Genomic DNA, 20,896 nt, shown 5'->3' on the forward strand with positions numbered 1-20,896 from the left:
GCAGATGGACCTCATTCAGTGTCACAGGGCTTCCAGGCAACTTTTTTAGTGACATGTGTGCGCACAATTAAGGGTGACCACTCTCTAGAGGTAAGCCTCTAATATTGGAGACTGAAATAAACAGAAATGGGAATTAATAATAGCTCTTCAGGGAAAAGAAAACTACCAGTAATGTAGCATTGTTAATCTCTCTGGTGAGAAAAAGAGAAGAACATTAGAAATCTACCCAACTCATATATCCAAATCATGAATTTCAAAAAGAATGAGCAGAACAAGTAGAGAGGATGGAATAGTTATTGAAATAATTCCAAAAAATTACCAAGACCTGCAAGACAGTTCCAGGTTGAATCAGTCTACCAAGTAGACAACACAGGAAAATAAATAGATGTAGTCATTTAGCATCATTGAAAGTTAGAAGACAATTCTGAAGGAAAATTATTTTAATTTAGAATTCTATACTTAACCAAAACATTAAGTGTTAGATTAGTAACCTACAATTTTTCAAAAAATGCGCCTCCTGCCTACCCTTTCTCCACGGTATCTACTGTAGGATATGCCTCAATACGTGAAAGTAAACCAGAAAATGGGAGACACTGAATTCCTGAAAGAGGATCCAACACAAGAAAGGAAGAAAAGGAATCCCTAGGCTGGTGAAGGAGAGCCCCAAGCATTAGTGGCAAAGCAGGCCTAGAAAGCACCCAGTCCACGCTGGAACAGCCCAGAACCTTGCTAGAGATTTCCTTAAGAAAATGAAATTTATAAAAGATTTATACAACAGGAGGAAAATTTGAGATTGAATTGGAAGTAATTACGTAGCAGCCTGGCACAGTGGCTTACAACTGTAATCCTAGCTCTTTGGGAGACTGAGACAGGAAAATTGCTTGAGGCCAGGAATCCAAGACCTGTCTGGAAACCCTGAGATGGTTAAACCCTATCTGTGCAAAAAATTTAGAAGGGAAATTAGGTGGTCATGGTGGTACATGCCTAAAGTCCTAGCTACTCGAGAGGCTGAGGCAGGATGACCTGAGCCCAGGAGTTCGAGGCTGCAGTGAGCTAATGATCAGCTGCATCACTGCACTCTAGCCTGGGTGACAGAACAAGACCCTGTCACACACAAAAAAGTAATTTGTAAAAATGCTGCCTTTCCTCCCCCTACATTTTTCCATAGGCTCAATGGTTAACAATTAATGTATTCTTGTAGAATATTCTGTGTACGTATTTAAAGATAATGTTTCCTAATGTTTTATTCTGAAATTTTTGAAACACGTAGAAATTTTGAAAGAGACCACCCTGGCCAACATGGTGAAACCCCATCTCTACTAAAAATACAAAAAGAATAGCCAGGCAGGGTGGCGCACACCTGTACTCCCAGCTACCACTCAGGAGGCTGAGGTAGGAGAATCACTTGAACCCGGGAGGCAGAGGTTGCAGTGAGCCAAGATCGCACCACTGCACTCCAGCCTGGGTGGCAGAGTGAGACTTCGTCTCAGAAAAAAAAAAAAAAAAAAAAAAAATCTGTGTGCATTTGTGTTTATACGTTTATATTTTAGGGGGTACTGTACCTTAAAAACCCATGTTTATAGGGGAAAAAATTAGGACATAATAGGTAAGTAAAAAGAAGAAAGTGAAGATCACTTTTAATCTCACTACTTTGAAATACTGTTAATTTGTTCATTTGATGGGGGGGTGTGTTTTAAAACTAAATATTTACTGTACTATTTTATAATCTGGTTTTTAGCCCTTATATGAGAATTTTTTTATACTAAATGAAATATATGTTTGAGTCTAAGTGGTGAATGAGAAATCTGATCAAAAATAAAACTGCTGATCATAGACAGCTTCTGACCCTATGCTTTTTATGTCTCTTCTGCAGATTCTCAGAGAGAGTTCAACAGCAGGCCAGGTACAGGATACGTACCTGTGGAGTTTTGGAAAAAAACAGGTATGTGTCTGACTGCTCGTAGGTCATACATACTCACTAATTTGTGGGAGCAGAGAACAGATAACTGGGCGAATGGTTGGTAACTGGGTCCTTTGGTTGTATAATAACTTGCTCCTCATAGAGCTCTAGGCTCCTGCCTCTCCCGCTCTGGCTTGTCCTACATGTCTCCTGATACCTGTCTTGTTAATTTGCAGGTCAGGAGTTTGGAATAGCTCCCTCCAGTCCCTTTCACACTCTTCCACTGGGTCACGCTGAGACAATAAGTACCTGTTGACATGTCCTGTTTCTGGGCTTGCAACAGAGTTCATTTTGCCTGATCTCTTCACTGGTGTCTACAATATACTGTGTTCACACTGCTGCCACATTTGTGCCCAAATTCTGCTCTGGGCACAGCTCTGTAATCCCCCTGTGCTTTCTCTGTGCCTACCATAGTGAAGACTGTTCTTGGTAGGCCTCCTTTTTTACAAGAATAAAGGAGGGTGGGGACTGCCAATTTTGTAAGTTCGAGGATGAACCTCACATCACTAATGTCAGCCTTATCCAAATATTGGCACTCTTTCTCTTCTTGCCTCACCATCCCAGTTTCATTTTTTAAGTCCAATACAACTTTTGGATTTCTTACTAAGATAAAATTTATTTCTATAAAAATGTAATACCTACATTCATAAAGACTCTTTTAAGAGCATCTAGACAGTAGTAAACAAATAAACAAAAGATATGAACACATTATGCTGTGAGAAATACAAATAAACATATTGCAAAATATTTTTCCTTACTAGTAGTCAGGATAATGTAAGATAAAGCATATCTGATAAATTAACCCCTTGTCTTTAACCTTCCGTTATTGACAATTTTAAAAGACCTTGTTGATGACACTCAATAATTGATCAGAGGCTTATATAAGAAATTAAGTGAGTACCTGCAGATTCTTGGAATCATTCCTCACTTTTCCTTTTTTTTTTTTGAGATGGAGTTTTGCGCTTGTTGCCCAGTGCAATGGTGCGATCTCGGCTCACTGCAACTTCCACCTCCCCGGTTCAAGCTATTCTCCTGCCTCAGCCTCCCAAGTAGCTGGGATTACAGGCATGCACCACCACGCCTGGCTAATTTTGTATTTGTAGTAGAGATGGGGTTTCTCCATGTTGGTCAGGCTGGTCTTGAACTCCCGACCACAGGTGATCTACCCGCCTCGGCCTCCCAGAGTGCTGGGATTACAGGCGTGAGCCACCGCGCCCAGCCTCATTCCTCACTTTCATGCCTTTGAATGTTCCCTTTCAAAAGCAAAGGGTCCAGACTTAAATACAAATTATTAAAGAAGCAACAGTATGGGCGGGGTCGGGTGGCTCACACCTGTAATCCCAGCACTTTGGGAGGCCAAGGTGGGCAGACCCAGCTACTTGGGGTGCTGAGGGGGAAGGATCACTTGACCATGGGAAGTGAAGGCTGCACTGAGCCCCTGTGCCACTGTACAACAAAGTATTATTTCACTATTAAAAACAATTTGGAAAACTACATTAACTTGTAAAAATCCTTGCAGTTGAAAATGGGAAAATATATATTATGTTAACAGAAAGTGGAATAGAATTTTGGGAAATGAAGATAATCTTAAGGTGAGAGAACAATTACTATGTACAAGAGCTTTTTTTTTTTTTTTTTTTTTTTTTTTTTTTGAGATGGCGTTTCACTCTTGTTGCCCAGGCTGGAGTGCAATGGCATGATGTCAGCCCACCGCAACCTCTGCCTCCCAGGTTCAAGCAATTCTCCTGCCTCAGCCTCCCGAGTAGCTGGGATTACAGGCAGGCACCACCACGCCCTGCTAATTTTGTATTTTTAGTAGAGACGGGGTTTCTCCATGTTGGTCAGGCTGGTCTCGAACTCCTGACCTCGGGTGATCTGCCCGCCTTGGCCTCCCAAAGTGCTGGGATTACAGGCGTGAGCCACCGCACCTGGCCTTTTTTTATTTTTTGAGATGGAGTCTTGCTCTGTTGCTCAGGCTGGAGTGCAGTGGCATAATCTCAGCTCACTGCAACCTCCACCTCCCAGGTTCAAGCAACTCTTCTGCCTTAGCCTTCCAAGTACCTGGGATTACAGGCACCCCCAACCATGCCTGGCTAATTTTTGTATTTTTAGTAGAGATGGGGTTTCACCATATTGGCCAGGCTGGTTTCGAACTCCTGACTTCAGGTGATCCGCCCGCCTTGGCCTCCCAAAGTGCTAGGATTAGGATTACAGGCATGAGCCTGTAATGTGCCCAGCCACAAGATCTCTTTTAAACTAGTGAGTTTGATTATTTGAGAGATACCTTTGGTTAACTGTGGTTAAGAGCCCAACTTTGGTGTTGGGCCAGCTAGATTTGAGTCCTTGCTCTGCTACAGTGCCATCTGTGACCTTAGACGACCTCCAGTAAGATAGCTAGCCAAACCGAGATGATTACTAATTCATGCTTAAGCTGAGGAGATAAAATGTACCTGAGAGCATTGTTACACTAGCTCAATAAGAGGCATCTGATAAGAGACTTATGAAAGGTTCTTGGCCTCTGGGGTGAAGATTTTCTTTTCTTAAGGCCAGAGCCATAAGATGGAAAGTTGTTTCATGGCAGCCGAGAACTCTGTGAGCCTGTGCCATGTGCAAGAGGTAAACCATGAGGGAGTGTCCTTAGTCTTCTGGATTGTCTGGTCCTGTGGACTTATGTAGGGAGCTACGTATTTTGGAACTTCACATTCACATTCTCATTGGGCTGAGGCTCAAACACATGGACTGTGTTATTTTGCGGTGTCTACATTAGGGAAATCAAGCAGGGCATTGGTGATGGGAGGAAGTGATCAGGAACCAGGTAGGATGATGGTAAGTGGACAGGGTTTAAAAACCCAGGGCTTTTGGCAGTCTGCCCAAATCTATGTCTTTAGCCCATGTTTCTCCACCTAGTCTTATTTATTTAATTGCCTCCTGGCCATTTACACCTGGATGCCCCAGAGGCACCTCCGCCTTCTCACTTGCCTCCACACTAGCTTTGTGTGGACTGTCCATTTCATTGCCTAGCTCTACCATTCTTCTCTTTCACCTCCACTTCCAGGCCCTTCGGTGCTCCCAAGCTTTTTCTGCCTCATCCCTTCCTCAGTGCCACTTACTCCTGCCTAAATTCAGCCTCTTCTATCAGTTCAATCATTGCACCAGCCTCCCGGTTGCTATCTCTGTCTTTAATCTTCCCCTTGCAGAGAATCCTTTATGGAGTTTCCTTTGAAAATAAAGTCAAGCCGGCTGGGCACGGTGGCTCATGCCTGTAATCCCAGCACTTTGGGAGGCCAAGGCGGGCGGATCACGAGGTCAAGAGATCAAGACCATCCTGGCTAACACGGTGAAACCCTGTCTCTATTAAAAATACAAAAAATTAGCCAGGCGTGGTGGCGGGCACCTGTAGTCCCAGCTACTTGGGAGGCTGAGGCAGGAGAATGGCGTGAACCCAGGAGGCGGAGCTTGCAGTGAGCAGAGATTACACCACTGCACTCCAGCCTGGGCAACAGAGCGAGACTCCGTCTCAAAAAAAAAAAGAAAATAAGTTCAAGCCGGGGGTGGTGCCTCACCCCTATAACACTTTAACACCAACGCTTTGGGAGGCTGAAGTAGGAGCATCACTTGAGCGCAGGAGTTCGAGACACGCCTCAGCAACATAGTGAGACATCATCTCTATAAAAAAAATTTAAAAATTAGCTGAGTACGGTGGGACACGCCTGTAGTCCTAGCTACTCAGAAGGCTGAGGTGGGAGGATCATGGTTCAGAGAGGTCAAGGCTGCAGTGTGCTGTGATCGCGCCAGTGCACTCCAGCCTGGGCAGCAGAGCAAGGCCCTGTCTCAAAAAATAAAAAGAAGGTCAAATTTCTTAGTTTGGCATGCAAGACTTTTTGCAAAATCTCATTTCCATCTACCATCTCAAGGAAAACACATGTCTTGATTCTCCCTTGCACACTGAAGAGCTGATCACTTTTCTCCTTGGAACTCTAGTCTCTTACGATGACATACACGATGGCACCCGAAACACTTTCCTACTTGGTCACAAGCAGTCAGGAGAGTGTGGCCTGTGTCTAGTCACTTGCGTCCACAGCCCTAGCTCGGTGCCCACCTCCATCTCCGTACCCAGCCAGCACCTGCATGGATGGACACATGAGTGTGAAGATCATGTGTTCCTCCCTGTGGAGTTTTAGAAAAGATCATTTTGTGTCAGCTCTCTCCTTACTTAGAATTGCCGTGGGATGGGAGGGAAAAGATTTCTCGGCCAGTTGATTTTACTGTCACTTTCTTCTAGAAGAAGCTGTGAATAAGGTGAAAATTCAGGCCATGTCAGAAGTACAGAAGGCCGTCGCTGAGGCAGAGCAGAAAGCCTTTGAAGTGATTGCAACAGAGAGAGCACGAATGGAGCAAACCATAGCAGACGTCAAGCGGCAGGCCGCAGAGGACGCTTTCCTCGTCATCAACGAGCAAGAGGAGTCCACGGAGGTCAGAGCTCTGTGCCCTGGGGGCCGGGGTGAGCGGCTGGAGTGACCGTGCCCACTGCCTTCCTCTCATACGCTGGGCAGGAAGACATAGGCAGTCCACTCCGGAGCTCAATGAGGATGATCTTTATCCAGTGCCAGAAGAGTTTTGATTCTCATGCTAAGACTCTTTTACATGCCAAGATAGTGAATTATTACATTGTATTTTTACATACATACACATATTTATATATAGAGAGAGAGAGAGAGGCTCAGCGTATTGGTTTAAATTTTGAGAATTCACCCTAAAGACAGAGTTTGTGTGATTGCACGATGATGATGATGACCAGCATTGACGGAGTGGGCTTACTGTGTGCCAGACATCCAGCAAAGTTGTATATTTTCTTTTTGAGTCTCACAATGGCCCTAATTTGCAAATGAGGAGACTGTGGCTCAGGGAATGCAACTAATATACCCCCTTGGTGCTGAAGTCAGGATACAGGAGTAAGAAAGTGCAGGGTCCTATAGCACCTAGGCTTTTTTTTTTTGGAGACGGAGTCTCGCTCTGTTGCCCAGGCTGGAGTGCAGTGGTGCAATCTCGGCTCACTGCAAGCTCCACCTCCTGGGTTCACGCCATTCTCCTGCCTCAGCCTCCCAAGTAGCTGGGACTACAGGCGCCCGCCACCACACCCGGCTAATTTTTTGTATTTTTAGTAGAGACGGGGTTTCACCGTGTTAGCCAGGATGGTCTCGATCTCCTGACCAGCACCTAGGCTTTTTACAAATAGGATAGCTGGTTTGTGGACTGAAGTAACATGTTGGGTCTATCTGCCTGATTGCCCAGGACCCAGGGCCCAGGACTTGGTGATGGTTCTATACAGGACGCTTGGGTACTACAGTGAAGAGAAAAATCAACAAACTGAAAAAGTAAAGAACCTGTGACAACATGAGAACAGCCCTTTTGAATTTAATGCAGTTTGTCTGTAAATTTCATTTCAGTCATTTTTCAGCTTTAAAACAAGAAACCAGTTTCTTTCTGTAAGTAGGTAGATCTCATCTACTGGATGGGAGATCAGCTGTCTTTGGGACATTCTCTTGAAGTTCAGCACTCACTTTGTCACCGAGGCTGGAGTGCAATGGTGCGGTCTCGGCTCACTGCAACCTCTACCTCCGGGTTCAAGCGATTTTCCCACCTCAGCCTCCCAAGTAGCTTGAACTACAGGTGTGCGCCACCATGCCTGGCTAATTTTCATATTTTTAATAGAGATGGCCTTTCGCCATGTTGGCCAGGCTAATCTCGAACTCCTAGCCTCAAGTGATCCACCCACCTTGGCCTCCCAAAGTGCTGGGGTTACAGATGGGCTTTTTTTTTTTTTTAATAAACAATAGAAATGTCATTTTCTTGTCATTTAAATGGTCCATTTCAGTATTGTACTGTCACACATGGCAATGTGCAAATGAAAATGCCTAAATACCACGTGGCTATCACAGAGGATGTGGTGAAATTCCTTATTATAGCTCTTCAATACAGATACTATGGATTGTGAGAAAATAGTTTCTTTAATCCCCCTCCCTTTTTGTTCTCTCCTCCTCCTTTGTCGTTCGTGTGTGTGTGTGTGTGTGTGTGTGTGTGTGTGTAACAGGGTCTCGCTATATTGCCCAGGCAGGTCTTGAACTCCTGGGCTCAAGCTATACTCTCGCCTCTGCCTCCCTAAGAGCTGGGATTACAGGCGTGAGCCACCACACCCAGCGTCTCCTCCTCCTTTTTCTTTAGAATGGTTTTTGCGGCTGGGCGCAGTGGCCGATGCCTGTAATCTCAGCACTTTGGGAGGCCAAGGTAGTATGAACCCTTGAGCTCAGGAGTTCAAGACCAGCCTTGGCTAGATGGCGAGACCCCATTTCTGCCAAAAAAAAATTTAAAAATTAGCCAGGCATGGTGTCACGCATCTGCAGTCCAGCTACTTTGGAGGCTGGGGCAGGAGGATCGCTTGAGCCCAGGAGGTGCAAGCCTGACCATGATCTAACACTGCATTCCAGCCTGGGTGGGAGAACAAGACCCATCTCTTTAAAAAAAAAAAAAAAAAAAAGGAAAAAGGTGATGACGATGGCAAGATGAGGGGGAAATAAAAGAGAATTGTTTTTGAGAGTGATATATCTGTTTCTGTTCTGTATGTTTAACTGTGTATGTATAGCCATCCATATCAGTCTCTGTATTTGTCCTTATTTATCTACTTTTATCTTGTGTTTATCTTTAACTATGTCTGTCTCCAAAGAAAGAGTATAGCTTTTGGCTTAGAGCATAGATCCTGGATCTGGACTGCGTAGGTTTAAATCCTAGCTCTCCATTTTGAGAATTGTGCTTTTAAGGAATTGTAATTTTAAATAAGCCACAAAGTAGCCTCCAGGTGAGGTGCACACCTGGACCTATCCCTGCAAAATCACTTTCAAAAGCAGGGAAGGGATGGAGGGCCTCTCCTTTGGATGAGTTTGCATTGGACCAAAACAGCTGATTCTCGTCCATCAAGAATATTCAGCTAGAATATTCTTGTTGAAATTTAGCAGGTATCCCTGGAGTTTCTTGTTCATCTTGTGAAAGGTGGTTTGGTATGGGGGAGGAAGGAGGCCAGGACTGGAGGTTAGGAGCCCTGACTTCTAGTCTGAGTTCCCTCTCACACTGGCAATATACCCTTAAAGGAGTCAGTCTCCATCTCTGTTCAATGAGTACAGCAGCTCCTATCCTATTGGTCTGATAGGTATTAGGGAACAGGCACAGTGGCCCATGCCTGTAATTCCAGCTCTTTAGGAGGCCAAGGTGGGAGGGTCCTTTGAGGCCAGGAGTTCAAGACCAGCCTGGGCAATATAAGGAGACTCTGTCTCTACAAAAAATTAAAGAATCAGCCAGGCATGGTGGCACATGCCTATAGTCCCAGCTACTCAGGAGGCTAAGGTGGGAGTGTAGGAGGATCCCTGGAGCCTAGGAGGTCAAATACAGCCCAGGCAACATAGCGAGACCCTATCTCCAAAAGAAAAAACAAAACGGCAGCAGCAGGCTTGGTTGAGTCAGATTATCAGTAAAAACAATGAAGATTATTCTCTAATGAGGGAAACAGTATCAGCTGGGCGCTTATAATCCTGACACTTTGGGAGGCTGAGACAGGCAGATCACTTGAGCCCAGGAGTTCAAGCCCAGCCTGGCCAACATGGCAAAACCTCATCTCTAATACATATATATATATATATAGTAATTATACATATATTCTTTGTAATTATACATCTCTCTCTCTATATATATAGATGTATAATTACAAAAATTAGCCAGGCATGGTGGCACATGCAGAAAGGAGTAGGATAAATGTTCGTCTTAACACATGTGGTCTTAGGATAGATGGCTCTTGGGGGAGACCCTGGCACAGAGTTTGGTTTGGTTTCTGACTGTTAAAATGAGTCAAAAGATGAGTCTATGCTTAAGCAGGAGAGATGGCCACCTGCCCTAGGCTGGTGCTGTGTAAGGTATTTTCACACACACATCTCATCATTTCACTGTTCCTGTCATCTTGCAGGGAAGTAGTTTTCTTGTTTTACAGATGAAGGAAACTCAGAAAGCAGTGTGTATTTCTCATAGTTAAACAGCAGTAGAGGGAGGAGTTGACCACAGGTGTATGTAGTTCCAAAGCTGGGGTTCTCTACATGCAGCCCCTTGCTTTACTGTGCAAGGAATGAATGGCAAGCCTGCCCCTCAATCCCAGCAACCACTAACTGATGCCTGTGTCTTGCAGAACTGCTGGAACTGTGGCCGCAAAGCCAGTGAGACATGCAGTGGCTGCAATATCGCACGATATTGCGGCTCTTTCTGCCAGCACAAGGACTGGGAGCGGCACCACCGCCTCTGTGGTCAGAACCTGCATGGCCAGAGCCCCCACAGCCAGGGCCGGCCGCTGCTTCCTGTAGGCAGGGGCTCCTCTGCCAGGTCCGCCGACTGCAGCGTGCCCAGCCCAGCCCTCGACAAGACCTCGGCAACCACATCGCGTTCCTCAACACCTGCTTCTGTGACAGCTATCGACACCAACGGACTCTGAGCCCCGGACTCTGCTTACCCTGACGGCTGCTCAGCACCACAGAGTGCTTGGGCTGAGGGACTGGCTGTTGGAACCCACGCATGTAGCTGCCGGGTCATCAGCACGAAATGAATTGGAGGCAGGAAGAGTCCAAGCCTGAATAATAACGCCCTACAGCCTCTCTAGGCACTTGCTGTCTGCGGAGCTGGTGTGCCATTCTCTGCACATGGGCAGCCAGCCTGAGCTGCCTTCTCCATGGCTTTCCTGGTTTGTTCCTCTCTCCACTGAAGCTGACTTAGCCAGCCCCTTTTCAGTGTAGACCACCAGCTCCCCTCCCCATCTCCTTGAGTCAGCAGACTGTCCAATGTGCTCAGCCAGGCTGGAGGCAGCAGGCAGCAGGCTGTGGAGGAGGCCCCTCGGTCAGGGAGCGGCCTGCCTCACCCCTGAATAGCTCCTTCGGCCCCATCTCCACCCTCAGCAGATGACACTGATTGGCGTCACGGGGACTTGGGTAAGCAACAGGCGGCATTCAGGACTCTTCTCAACCCTGCTGTTCAGACTTGTTAAGATCTCAGAGTCCATAGGAAAGAAGTCACTGTTGGAATAAAAGCACCAGTAATAGCAAAAACATAAACAAATAAAACTTCCCCCACATCACAGATGATTTTGGACAAGATTTTCCAACCTTGCTGGCTATTTTAGTTTGGGACCCGTTTTTTTTCTCATTTGATTTTGCTTGTGCAGAAAATAGTTTCCAGCACATGGATTGATCTGAGAGAGAATGAGGCTCAATTGTGGATAGTCTGTTCTCTCTGAGCATGTTGGCCCAACTAGTATCGTCAAATTATTGAGTGGATCATCTCTTGGAAATGCAGAACTTCTGCCACCACTTGGCTATTTGCACAGTCATCTTGTTCTGTGTCCTTTTATCTCTCAGACCACACACATCTGGAACGCTGTGGGCATCTTCTGCCCATGGGCTCCATTTGGCACCTGCTGAGCCACAGTTGTCCTGCTGGACGTGCTGTGGCAGGTTGGTAGGACTTGCCCCCACTGTCAAGGCCTGGTCTCATCTGAAAAGCCCTCCTGGACCTCAAAGAATTCTTCAGACCTCATAGTTACAGGTCATTATATCTACTATGTTGATTCATCATCAGGCACACAACTTCTGTTTCCTTCTCTTGTGTTATCTGATAGCGTCCCTCCTTGAGCTCATCAGAAAGGTTTTATGAAATGTGAGAACCATTTTGGGAAAAGCTGATCAATTTTTCTTCCTAGCTTCCCATTTTCAAATGGGACATCACCTATATCCCTTTCAGAATGTTAGGAACTGCCTCCCACATTCTTCCCTGTCTTTTTGGGTTTGGTTTTTTGTTGTTGTTGTGGTTTTTTAACACAAAGTCTCACTCTGTTGCCCAGGCTGGAGTGCAGTGGTATGATCTTGACTCACTGCAACCTCTGCCTTCCAGGTTCAAGCAATTCTTCTGCCTCAGCCTCCCGAGTAGCTGAGATTACAGGCCCCCACCACTACGCCCAGCTAATTTTTGTGTTTTTAGTAGAGACAGGGTTTTACCATGTTGGCCAGGATGATCGCAAACTCCTGACCTCAGGTGACCTGTCTTGTCCTCCCAAAGTGCAGGGATTACAAGCGTGAGCCACCATGCCCACCCTGTCTTTTTGGTTTTGATGGGAGTCTGAGGACCCCAACCCCTCCTGCTCTCCATCTTTGAGCCTCTGGCATCCTCTCACACCCAGAAATCAGTTGGAGTAAGTTTGATTGGCCCTGCTCCAGCTGGGCTTTGAAGCACAAGTTTAAATCTCCACCTTCTGTGCACTGACCAGAGTCTAAAATAAAAGCTGTCAGTACCATAAAGGAAAAGGGATCCACACAGGTAGCCTTGTCCTTGGATACAGGTACATCTTACTTTAAGAATTTCAAGTCCTGGCTGGGCGCAGTGGTTCACTCCTGTAATCCCAGCACTTTGAGAGACCGAGGCAGGCAGATCACTTTGAGGTCAGGAATTCAAGACCAACCTGGCCAACATGGTGAAACCCTGTCTCTACTAAAAAAAAAAAAATAGAAAAATTAGTCGGGCGTGGTGGCACACACCTGTAATCCTAGCTACTCAGGAGGCTGAGGCAGGAGAATCTCTTGAACCTGTGAGCCAGAGGTTGCAGTGAGCCGAGATTCCACCACTGCACTCCAGCCTGGGCAACAGAGCAAGACTCCGTCTCAAAAAAAAAAAAAAAAAGGCAAAATTAAAGAATTTCAAGTCCCTAATTTACTCTAACCAAGCATTTTCAGTCTTACAAAGAAACCTAGTGCACGACACCTTTAAAATGCCTAGATTTCCATTGCCTAAAGCAAGGTGTGACCAGTGAAACAACAGCAGAGAATCATGTTCCTTTGCTGTGGAACACATAAGCCCCACAGTTTTCCAGTCAGCCTGATACATGGGTATCCCCCACCCCCATCTGCCTCCTTAAGCCACAGTCCTTGGTGGGGAACTCTGACTAAGGGGGATGGAGTCAGTACCCCAGACAGGGCCACATTTGCATGAGACATGGCTGTCTCACAGGTCACAGAACCATTACGCCAGCTTACTGGTTTTTCATGGATTTGTTGGATTAACACCTTAAGCAGGTTTTTTTTGTTGTTATTTTGTTTGTTTGTTTTGAGATGGGAGTTTCTCTCTCATCTCCCAGGCTGGAGTGCAATGGCGCAATCTCGGCTCACCGCAACCTCTGCCTCCCAGGTTCAAGCGATTCTCCTGCCTCAGCCTTCCGAGTAGCTGGGATTACAGGCACCTGCCACCACGCCCAGCTAATTTTGTATTTTTAGTAGAGACGGGGTTTCTCCATGTTGGTCAGGCTGGTCTCAAACTCCCGACCTCAGGTGATCCGCCCACCTCGGCCTCCCAAAGTGCCAGGATTACAGGCATGAGCCACTGTATCTCCAGTGGCCATAAAACTAGCCAGGGTAGCTCATGCTTTTACAGGTTGGAATAAGGAGCCAAAACCAACAAAATAATATTTATTAGGGCTAGATGCCCATTTCTGTGGCTAAGGCTTAGGTTTGGTGTGCAGAGCCTTTTGTGGGCTGTGGTTCCTGTGACAGTTTCATTTTCTGAATCTTTGTAATGCTTTTCCACCCTGCTCATGTGCTGCCCAGAGGCTGATCTGCAAACCTGGGCAGTGTTCCACACTGAAGCTCAGTTTGCCAACCTTTTGCTGTGTTAATTCTGGTCAGTTTCACACAGAAGTCACGAGGGCCTCTGCCCAGGGCCTTCTATTCACATTTCAAGAATCCCTTTCTGAAATTCTCCAACTCTGGTCAGGAGGAGGAGCACCATTGGGGCGGGGTGGGCCGCTAGAGGCGCAGGAGCGAATCCAGGTTCCTTGCGTAGTGCCCAGCCTCTGCTGACAGCACCTCAGCTACCAGGTGGGGAGTGGAAATTCAGGCTGCTTAGAGGACTGACCTCGACAGTTAATATTTGCAGTGACATAAAAGGCAAAGAGGGGCTGGCATGGTGGTACAGAAGCTATCAGTCAAGCGCAGGCACTTCAGAAACCTAGAAACCAAAAAGCAGATGCAGCATGTGACTGGCCATCAGCCAGACATGTCTAGGGTGAGACCAGTGCTCAGCACCACCCGCCAAGGAACACTGATGAGTTGTGGGACATTATGGTCAGCCAAGTGAGGAATGATTGCAGGGACCAGAGAAGACCAAAGATGCCAGATGTCCCCAGAGTTTCTTGAGGGCTGGGTTTCACGTCTTTGCTTGTCCTTTTTGTTCCCACTTGCCTGCACCGTGCCTGACTCCATCCAGTGGGGAAGGTGACTCAAGAAGTTGTTTAAGCCTAGGCCTAGGCAGTCCACCTCGGGAGGTGGGGGCACTCCCCACTGGGGGCCCTGCAGCTCCAGGGCTGGTGCTCTAGCAGATGCGCTCAGCCACGGTTGGGTGACCGTGGGGTCACCGATTGGGTAGATTATTTCTAGGGCAGTGCTGGGTTAGAAATGTCTGTCTGGAAACAGGACACATCTTCCCACCACAAGTCCACACCTGGCCTCAGGTGCTGCCCGCTCTCTGCAGCGTGGATTTCCTTTGCCCATTTGGGCCAGAAGGTCACCAGGAGTTCATCACTGCTTGGTGTCAACTTGACATTTCAGCTTCCAGACAGAAAATCCATGCTTTACTTTGTACAGCCCTGTCCCAGAGTTAGTAAGCCTCGGCTTGTCACCTGCTTGCGAAGGGTATAGACATCATTGTGGGTAGTTCTAGAGGATATCGCAACAAGTGTGTTTGAAGGTTCAGCACAGCTGGAATTGTACGGTAGTGAGCTCTTCAAAATGAAAACAGAATGACCGGATGGCCATCTGTCCTGGAAACTGTAGAATTGAATAAATCACTGAAAATAGAACACTTCTTGGAGGCTTTCTTCAGAACTGAACTAGAAACAAGGTTTCCAGGCTCCCAGGTCAGTAGACCAAACCAACTTCCTTAGATTTTTTTCTTTTTTAAAGCTGTTTGCAGAAAACTGGGTGGTAGCATGTCTGAACCAAACGGAAGAATAGCCAGCGGAGCATGGACTGTTCCAGCACGGGCCAGATGGCCAGCTGTCGAGAGCAGCCCTGCCCAGACTGCGGTGGGGGCTGTGCCAGCGGCTCCACAGGGCCCTTCCAACTCTGGAGTGTCTGTAGTTCTTGTGAAACCAAAACGTTGACTACCTGCCTCTTTCCTCGGGCATCGACGTGCTCATTTCCAAAGATGATGGTGCAGGTGACCTTTTCCATTGTGAGCCAGGAGAAGGTTAGGAGGCCTGAGGGGCGGGCCTTGCGTCCCCTCCTCCCCCTCCACAGCCCCCGAGGTGGAGCTTCCCTCACAGACCCCATCTGGTCGAGCCTACGGCTGCCCAGTGTACACTCAGTGATGCTTATACCAAATAGGGCATGTGCACTGGTGTCTGTTGGGGACAGCCCCATCCCTACCTTGGAGTCGGCAGAGAAGCAGCAATAAGCATTAGGCGAATGATTGAAAGGGCTGCTGCGCCGAGAGGCCTTCAGACCCCTTAACGTGGCTTTCCAACTTCCTGACGAGGCTACAAAGGCTCCACTCACAAAAGAAAGCCAATAATGTAAATAAATAGAAAACCAAGCCTCCACGTGTGGTTTTTAAAGGGGGATGATGAATGTGAAACCACCCACAGAATGCGTTAGAGTCTGGTTTTTCTGTGCTTTGTCATTTTACTCTGATAGGAACTTTTGTTACCTAACTCTGTGCATAACTTATTTAATGTACTGTATAAATGAACCAAAACTGTTAAATATGTATTTAGTTTGTTCTACTTAAAGTAGTCAATAAAAAGGCTATATTCCTTTTCTGCCTCAAGCTGGAATGGGACCGGGAGGAAAGGTGGTCCCTATACTAGGAGTTGTCCCCTCACCCTAATTCCCAAATCCTTGAGGAAGAGGGAGAGAGGGGCCTCAACTGATTCTACTAGTGGCCTGAAGAGCGTCCAAGGGCATGAAGCAGGGGGTGTCTGCACCCCATGTGCCTGCAACTGTCCTCTCTGGAAAGCCAGCTGCACCAACTGGTCAGTGCCCTGTGGGGACCAGGCCCAACCAGGCTGGCTGCTGGAGCCCACCAGTGGGCCTGCGGTCAAGGGCCAACAACAGCTTCCAGACACTCCCTGTTATTTCTTTTCTCTTAAGGGGTGTTTTGTTTTGTTTTGTTTTGTGGGGAGGGGGCAGGGTCTCTGTTGCCCAGGCTGGAATGCAGTGGCACGATTACAGCTCAGTGCAGCCTCCACCTCCCAGACTCAGGCAATCCTCTCACCTCAGCCTCCTAAGTAACTGGAACTACAGGCATGGGCTACCATGCCTGGCTGATTTTTTTGTATTTTCTGTAGAGACGAGGTTTCACCATGTTGCCCAGGCTGGTCTCAAACTCCTGGGCTCAAGCGATCTGCCTGCCTCGCCCCCGCCAATGTCCTGGGATTTGTACAAGCATGAGCCACTGCACCCGGCCAAATTATCTTGTAATAAGGAAAAATGAACCACAGAGAATCTGACCATCTGTCCTGCCTGAACAGGGTGGTGGACTTGTGGATATATTTTCTAGTAACTTATGTATTTTCTTGTAAAATTTTAACACAAATGTTAACATACCTGGACTTGTCAAATATTCACTTATGTCCTTATGACACTGATGTTAAGTCACAGGTAATTTTACTGTTGCCTTCCAATTTATTTGCTTAATGGTTGCATCATTTAATTGAGGCCGTAATTTTTTTTAACTCTTCACCTTCTGTTGGGCAATTGGATCGCTTTCGCGTTTTCCAGTATGGCATACGTCTTCTATGCATACTCTTCCTTTGCATTATTTATTTCGCTAGGATAATTTTCCAAAGTGGGGGTTTTTGATACTGAACATTTCTTGGATCCTTGAAATCTGTACAAACTACTCTCCCTAAAAGCCCAACAGCTTGCGGTGCCTCCAGCAGCCCCTGGGTGGTACTTTCCGTGGCCCTAAGGCTGGTGCAGGCACACCTATGTGTGGAATTTCAGGCTGCCAGTCCGGTTTACCAGCTGGTGAGCTGAGGCCTCACTTCTGTCACTCAAATACCCATCTGTGCTCTCTCCCTGAGACCCGCCTCTCCTGAACAGCCTTGCCCAAGAGGCTCGTTGGCACCAGTAGCTTCACAATCCCCTAGAATGCAAGGGGAGAGGGACTGGTTACTAGATCTGGAGACGGGGAGAAGGGCTAGCCTGTGGCCTAGGGGTTGGCTGTATGATCTTTGGGGCAGGTGGTGCCAACTGCAAACCTTTCTGGGCTGCACTGCAATCTGCCCACCTAGAACAATGACAAGATCTCAGTCATGGGACTGTCAGCCCTCCACAAGAGCACTATGTTGGTGGAAAGGGAATGTGCCATAGAAATGGCAGGCTGAAAATCTTTTCGTGACCACAAAAGACCCAGATGCCAGATAAATTATAATGAATGTACTTTAACTGCATTGCTGAGGTCACAGATAGGACATTCCAAGAACTCAAGAGTTGGAGGGAGACTGCCTCTAGGCGCAATGTGAGGCTTGGTTTTGAGCATATACAAAGTACGGAAACAAAACCGGGGCCTTTCCATGAAGGCAGGTAGCTCAGCACCTTTGGCACCGTGAAAAGGCGGCAGGGAAAATCTGCCCATCTGCAATGGAAACTGAATTGGAAACAGCTCTGTCCCTGCTTGAGAAAAAGAAAGAAAAACTGGGCCGGGCGTGGCGGCTCACACTTGTAATCCCAGCACTTTTGGAGGCTGAGATCACTTGAGCCCAGGAGTTTGAGACCAACCTGGGCAACACAGTGAGACCCCCGTCTCAAAAATGAAAAACTTAGCTTTACATGTCAGATATATACTGAAGGAAGGTCAGGGAACCCTAGTGCTGAGAAATTAAGATAATTAAGGACCTTCAGGGTCAATATTGTGTGTCAACCAATTATAAGCTGTCCGGAAACACTACTGAACCTTCAAGAAAATGAACCATTGTTAGCAAAGTCAACAGGAACAATAACTGATTTAACCCCTGAGACTTCAGATATTACAATCACCAGATACAGGCCGGGCACAGCAGTTCACGCCTGTAATCCCAGCACTTTGGGAGGCCAAGGAGGGCAGATCACGAAGTCCGGAGTTTGAGACCAGCCTGACCAACATGGTGAAACCGTCTTTACTAAAAATACAAAAATTAGCCAAGCGTGGTGGCAGGCGCTTGTAATCCCAGCTACTCAGGAGGCTGAGGCAGGAGAATCGCTTGAATCTGGGAGGCAGAGGTTGCAGTGAGCCGAGATCACGCCACTGCACTCCAGCCTGGGCGACAGAGAGACTCCATCTCAAAAAAAAAACAAAAAGCACACCAGATACAGAATACAAAATATGAAACCTCTGAAGATGGCACTGAAAAACAGTGAGCAAAGAGAGTCTGAAAATGACTAGGCAGATTTGAAAATAGAATTCTGGAAATGACAATCATTGAAATAATGCGTTATTCACCAATAGATTACATCAACCTGAAAAAGAAAAAATTAGTGGTGCGTTACCTTTGTCAGAAAGAGATCAAAGAGGCCGGGCGCGGTGGCTCATGCCTGTAATCCCAGCACTTTGGGAAGCTGAGGCAGGTGGATCACGAGGTCAGGAGATGGAGACCATCCTGGCTAACATGGTGAAACCCCATCTCTACTAAAAATACAAAAAATTAGCCTGGCGTGGTGCCGGGCACCTGTAGTCCCAGCTACTCAGGAAACTGAGGCAGGAGAATCACTTGAACCCAGGAGGCAGAAGTTGCAGTGAGCCGAGATCATGCCACTGCACTCCAGCCTGGGTGACAGAGCGAGACTCCATCTCGGAAAAAAAAAAAAAAAAAAAAAGACAAATAATGGGGAACTGTGAAAGACCTGTCCCTCTGGAAGGTTAGGAAGGGAAAGACTTTTCATGTGTTACCAAGGGCAGCATCCAAGAGCCTGCTAACTGGTGTTTCTCAGCAGAAAGGGGACTATCCTGAGGTGGGGATAGGATCTTGGGAAGCAAACATGTCTCTTGCCCATCTCCGCTTGTTTCTGACTGCTGGTATTTCAGGGTCAGGATCACGATTAGGCATGTCTCCTTCTTAGCCTTCCTCCCAAGAGGCTTGGGGGAACCAGCGACAGTCCCCACTCCACTCCTCAGGTGGGCTTCATTGCCTGCTGCCAGGAGCCCTCTTGTGGACAGAGCTGGACTTTCCCCCTGGGTTGCCACCATCCCTGAGCCAGATTTCTTTCCAGAGTACACACCAGCAGCTTTTCTTTACCCTTCGCATCAGCGTTTTCTCAGGCTGCCTTTCCACCCCATGAGTTAATATTCGCTAAGTTCCTCCTAGAGAGTTCCAGAAGTGATCGGGGATCAGTCTCCCCACCTTCTGAGGGCTGGCTTACCCGGCCCCTCGCACTGGGCTGGTCCTTGCTGCCCCGTCCGCCATTTTGCAGGCCCCGATGCCTGGCATTGTTCCTTCTTTTGGTGTAGCGGCCTCTACCTCCTCCAGCTGGGGCTGGTTTCTGCTACCGGAGGGTGTCCTCTCCCAGCGCTGTTTACTCCCAATGGCTAGCAGCTGTTGGTGCCAGGGAGTGGATCCCTCCTGCGTGACTTGGAGCAAGGCACTTATTCACTGAGCTTTTTCCTCCGTAAGCTGGGGATGCTAACGATGCCTATACCTCTGGGGTGTTGCGAGGGTAAAATGCAATCAACAACATGGGTATAGCCCCTAGCACACGGCCTGGCACCCGAGGCACCCCTGTAAACTGGTTGCTGCTATAACCTGTTTCTCTCGCCACCAATCTGTGGTTTCTTTGAGGATTGATCTTTGTGTCCAGCACTCTATGTGGAGCCTGGTGTCCTGCTCAAGTAGTATGTTTCAAGAATAATTTTTTGAAGACCACCTAATTCTCAGTCCCTTTCGGCCCATCAGAGGCTGTGTTAAGGGGACTTGTTAGGATTGGCCACCGTCTAGACTGTTGCTATCTCCAGCCTGGCCTGGCACTGGGCCAATCCCTGGGACAGGTTTGAATATGTACAGGTGAGTCACAGGTGCAGGTGTGAGGAAGGGGAGAGGGCAGGTGCAGGGAGCGGGTGGAAGGGTGGGGGCTGCAGCTGGCCAATGAGCCCAGAGCTCTCCTGACTTCAGGGCTCTGCCTGCCCTTGACCGAGTGCTGTCACCAGCCCAGGACATTTGATCATCCCCAGCACCTGCCACAAAGCAGGCGCCCAGTGCAGGATTGGGAAAGGTGCCCCAGCACAATGGCACTCACCTGCTCCTTACAGTGGAAGCGTTTCTGTGGCGGACATGGGTGGCTTGGGACAAAAGCCACAGACAGGGTGACTGGGGTTGTAAATGGCCCAGCTCAGCTGGAAAGGGCCTTGGCTGCCAGGACATGAAATTATGACCTTGATGCTGAAGGCAGTGGGTGCCATTGAAGGGTCTTGGCCAGAGAGGTGCGTTTTTCAAAATGGCAACATTTCGAAAGCCGCCTCTGGCTGTGTCTTTACAGGGAATGGAGGGGGTGGGAGCCAGGTAAAGAAGTTGCTGCAGTCTTCCACGCCAGAGAGGACAGTGGCCCTGACTTGGGGGCTGGGGCGAGGCACAATGGTGGGGATGGCAGGCTACAGATGAGGTGGGGTTGTGAGATCGACAGATGAGGCAGAGGCTTGAGGGCTTCCTCCAGGTCCCCACAGCCCCAGCCCAGCTCAGATGTCTGTTCTGTGGCTGCAGCTCCAGCCATGTCTGCGTTCAGCTCCACCCTCACCCACTCCCTGTCTGGGACCCTCCTGTCTCCCTGTCACCTGCAAGACAACATTCCACTCCCATGCACCCGGCCTCCTCAGCTCGCCCCAGCCCTCACACTCCAAGGA

At 47.8% G+C, this 20,896-nt stretch overlaps 1 protein-coding gene across 10 annotated transcripts in view; it reads left to right on the forward strand.

Annotated features, from left to right (window-relative positions):
* The window catches only part of CBFA2T2 (CBFA2/RUNX1 partner transcriptional co-repressor 2), a 153,513-nt gene extending 142,374 nt beyond the window's left edge, over positions 1-11,139 (forward strand). For 7 of the 10 annotated variants that reach the window (XM_024238899.3, XM_054542155.2, XM_054542149.2 and 4 more), the window contains 3 exons: positions 1,874-1,942; positions 6,243-6,433; positions 10,185-11,139. In XM_024238899.3, coding sequence (XP_024094667.1) covers positions 1,874-1,942; positions 6,243-6,433; positions 10,185-10,484 — 560 coding nt within the window. In that variant the 3' untranslated portion in view covers positions 10,485-11,139. The remainder of the gene's footprint in view (positions 1-1,873; positions 1,943-6,242; positions 6,434-10,184) is intronic. The other 3 variants (XM_063720608.1, XM_054542150.2, XM_054542153.2) reach the window with 1 other exon arrangement.
* The last annotated feature ends 9,757 nt before the right edge of the window (positions 11,140-20,896 follow it).

The sequence above is a fragment of the Pongo abelii genome, chromosome 21, assembly GCF_028885655.2.
Source record: "Pongo abelii isolate AG06213 chromosome 21, NHGRI_mPonAbe1-v2.0_pri, whole genome shotgun sequence".
NCBI lineage: Eukaryota > Metazoa > Chordata > Mammalia > Primates > Hominidae > Pongo > Pongo abelii.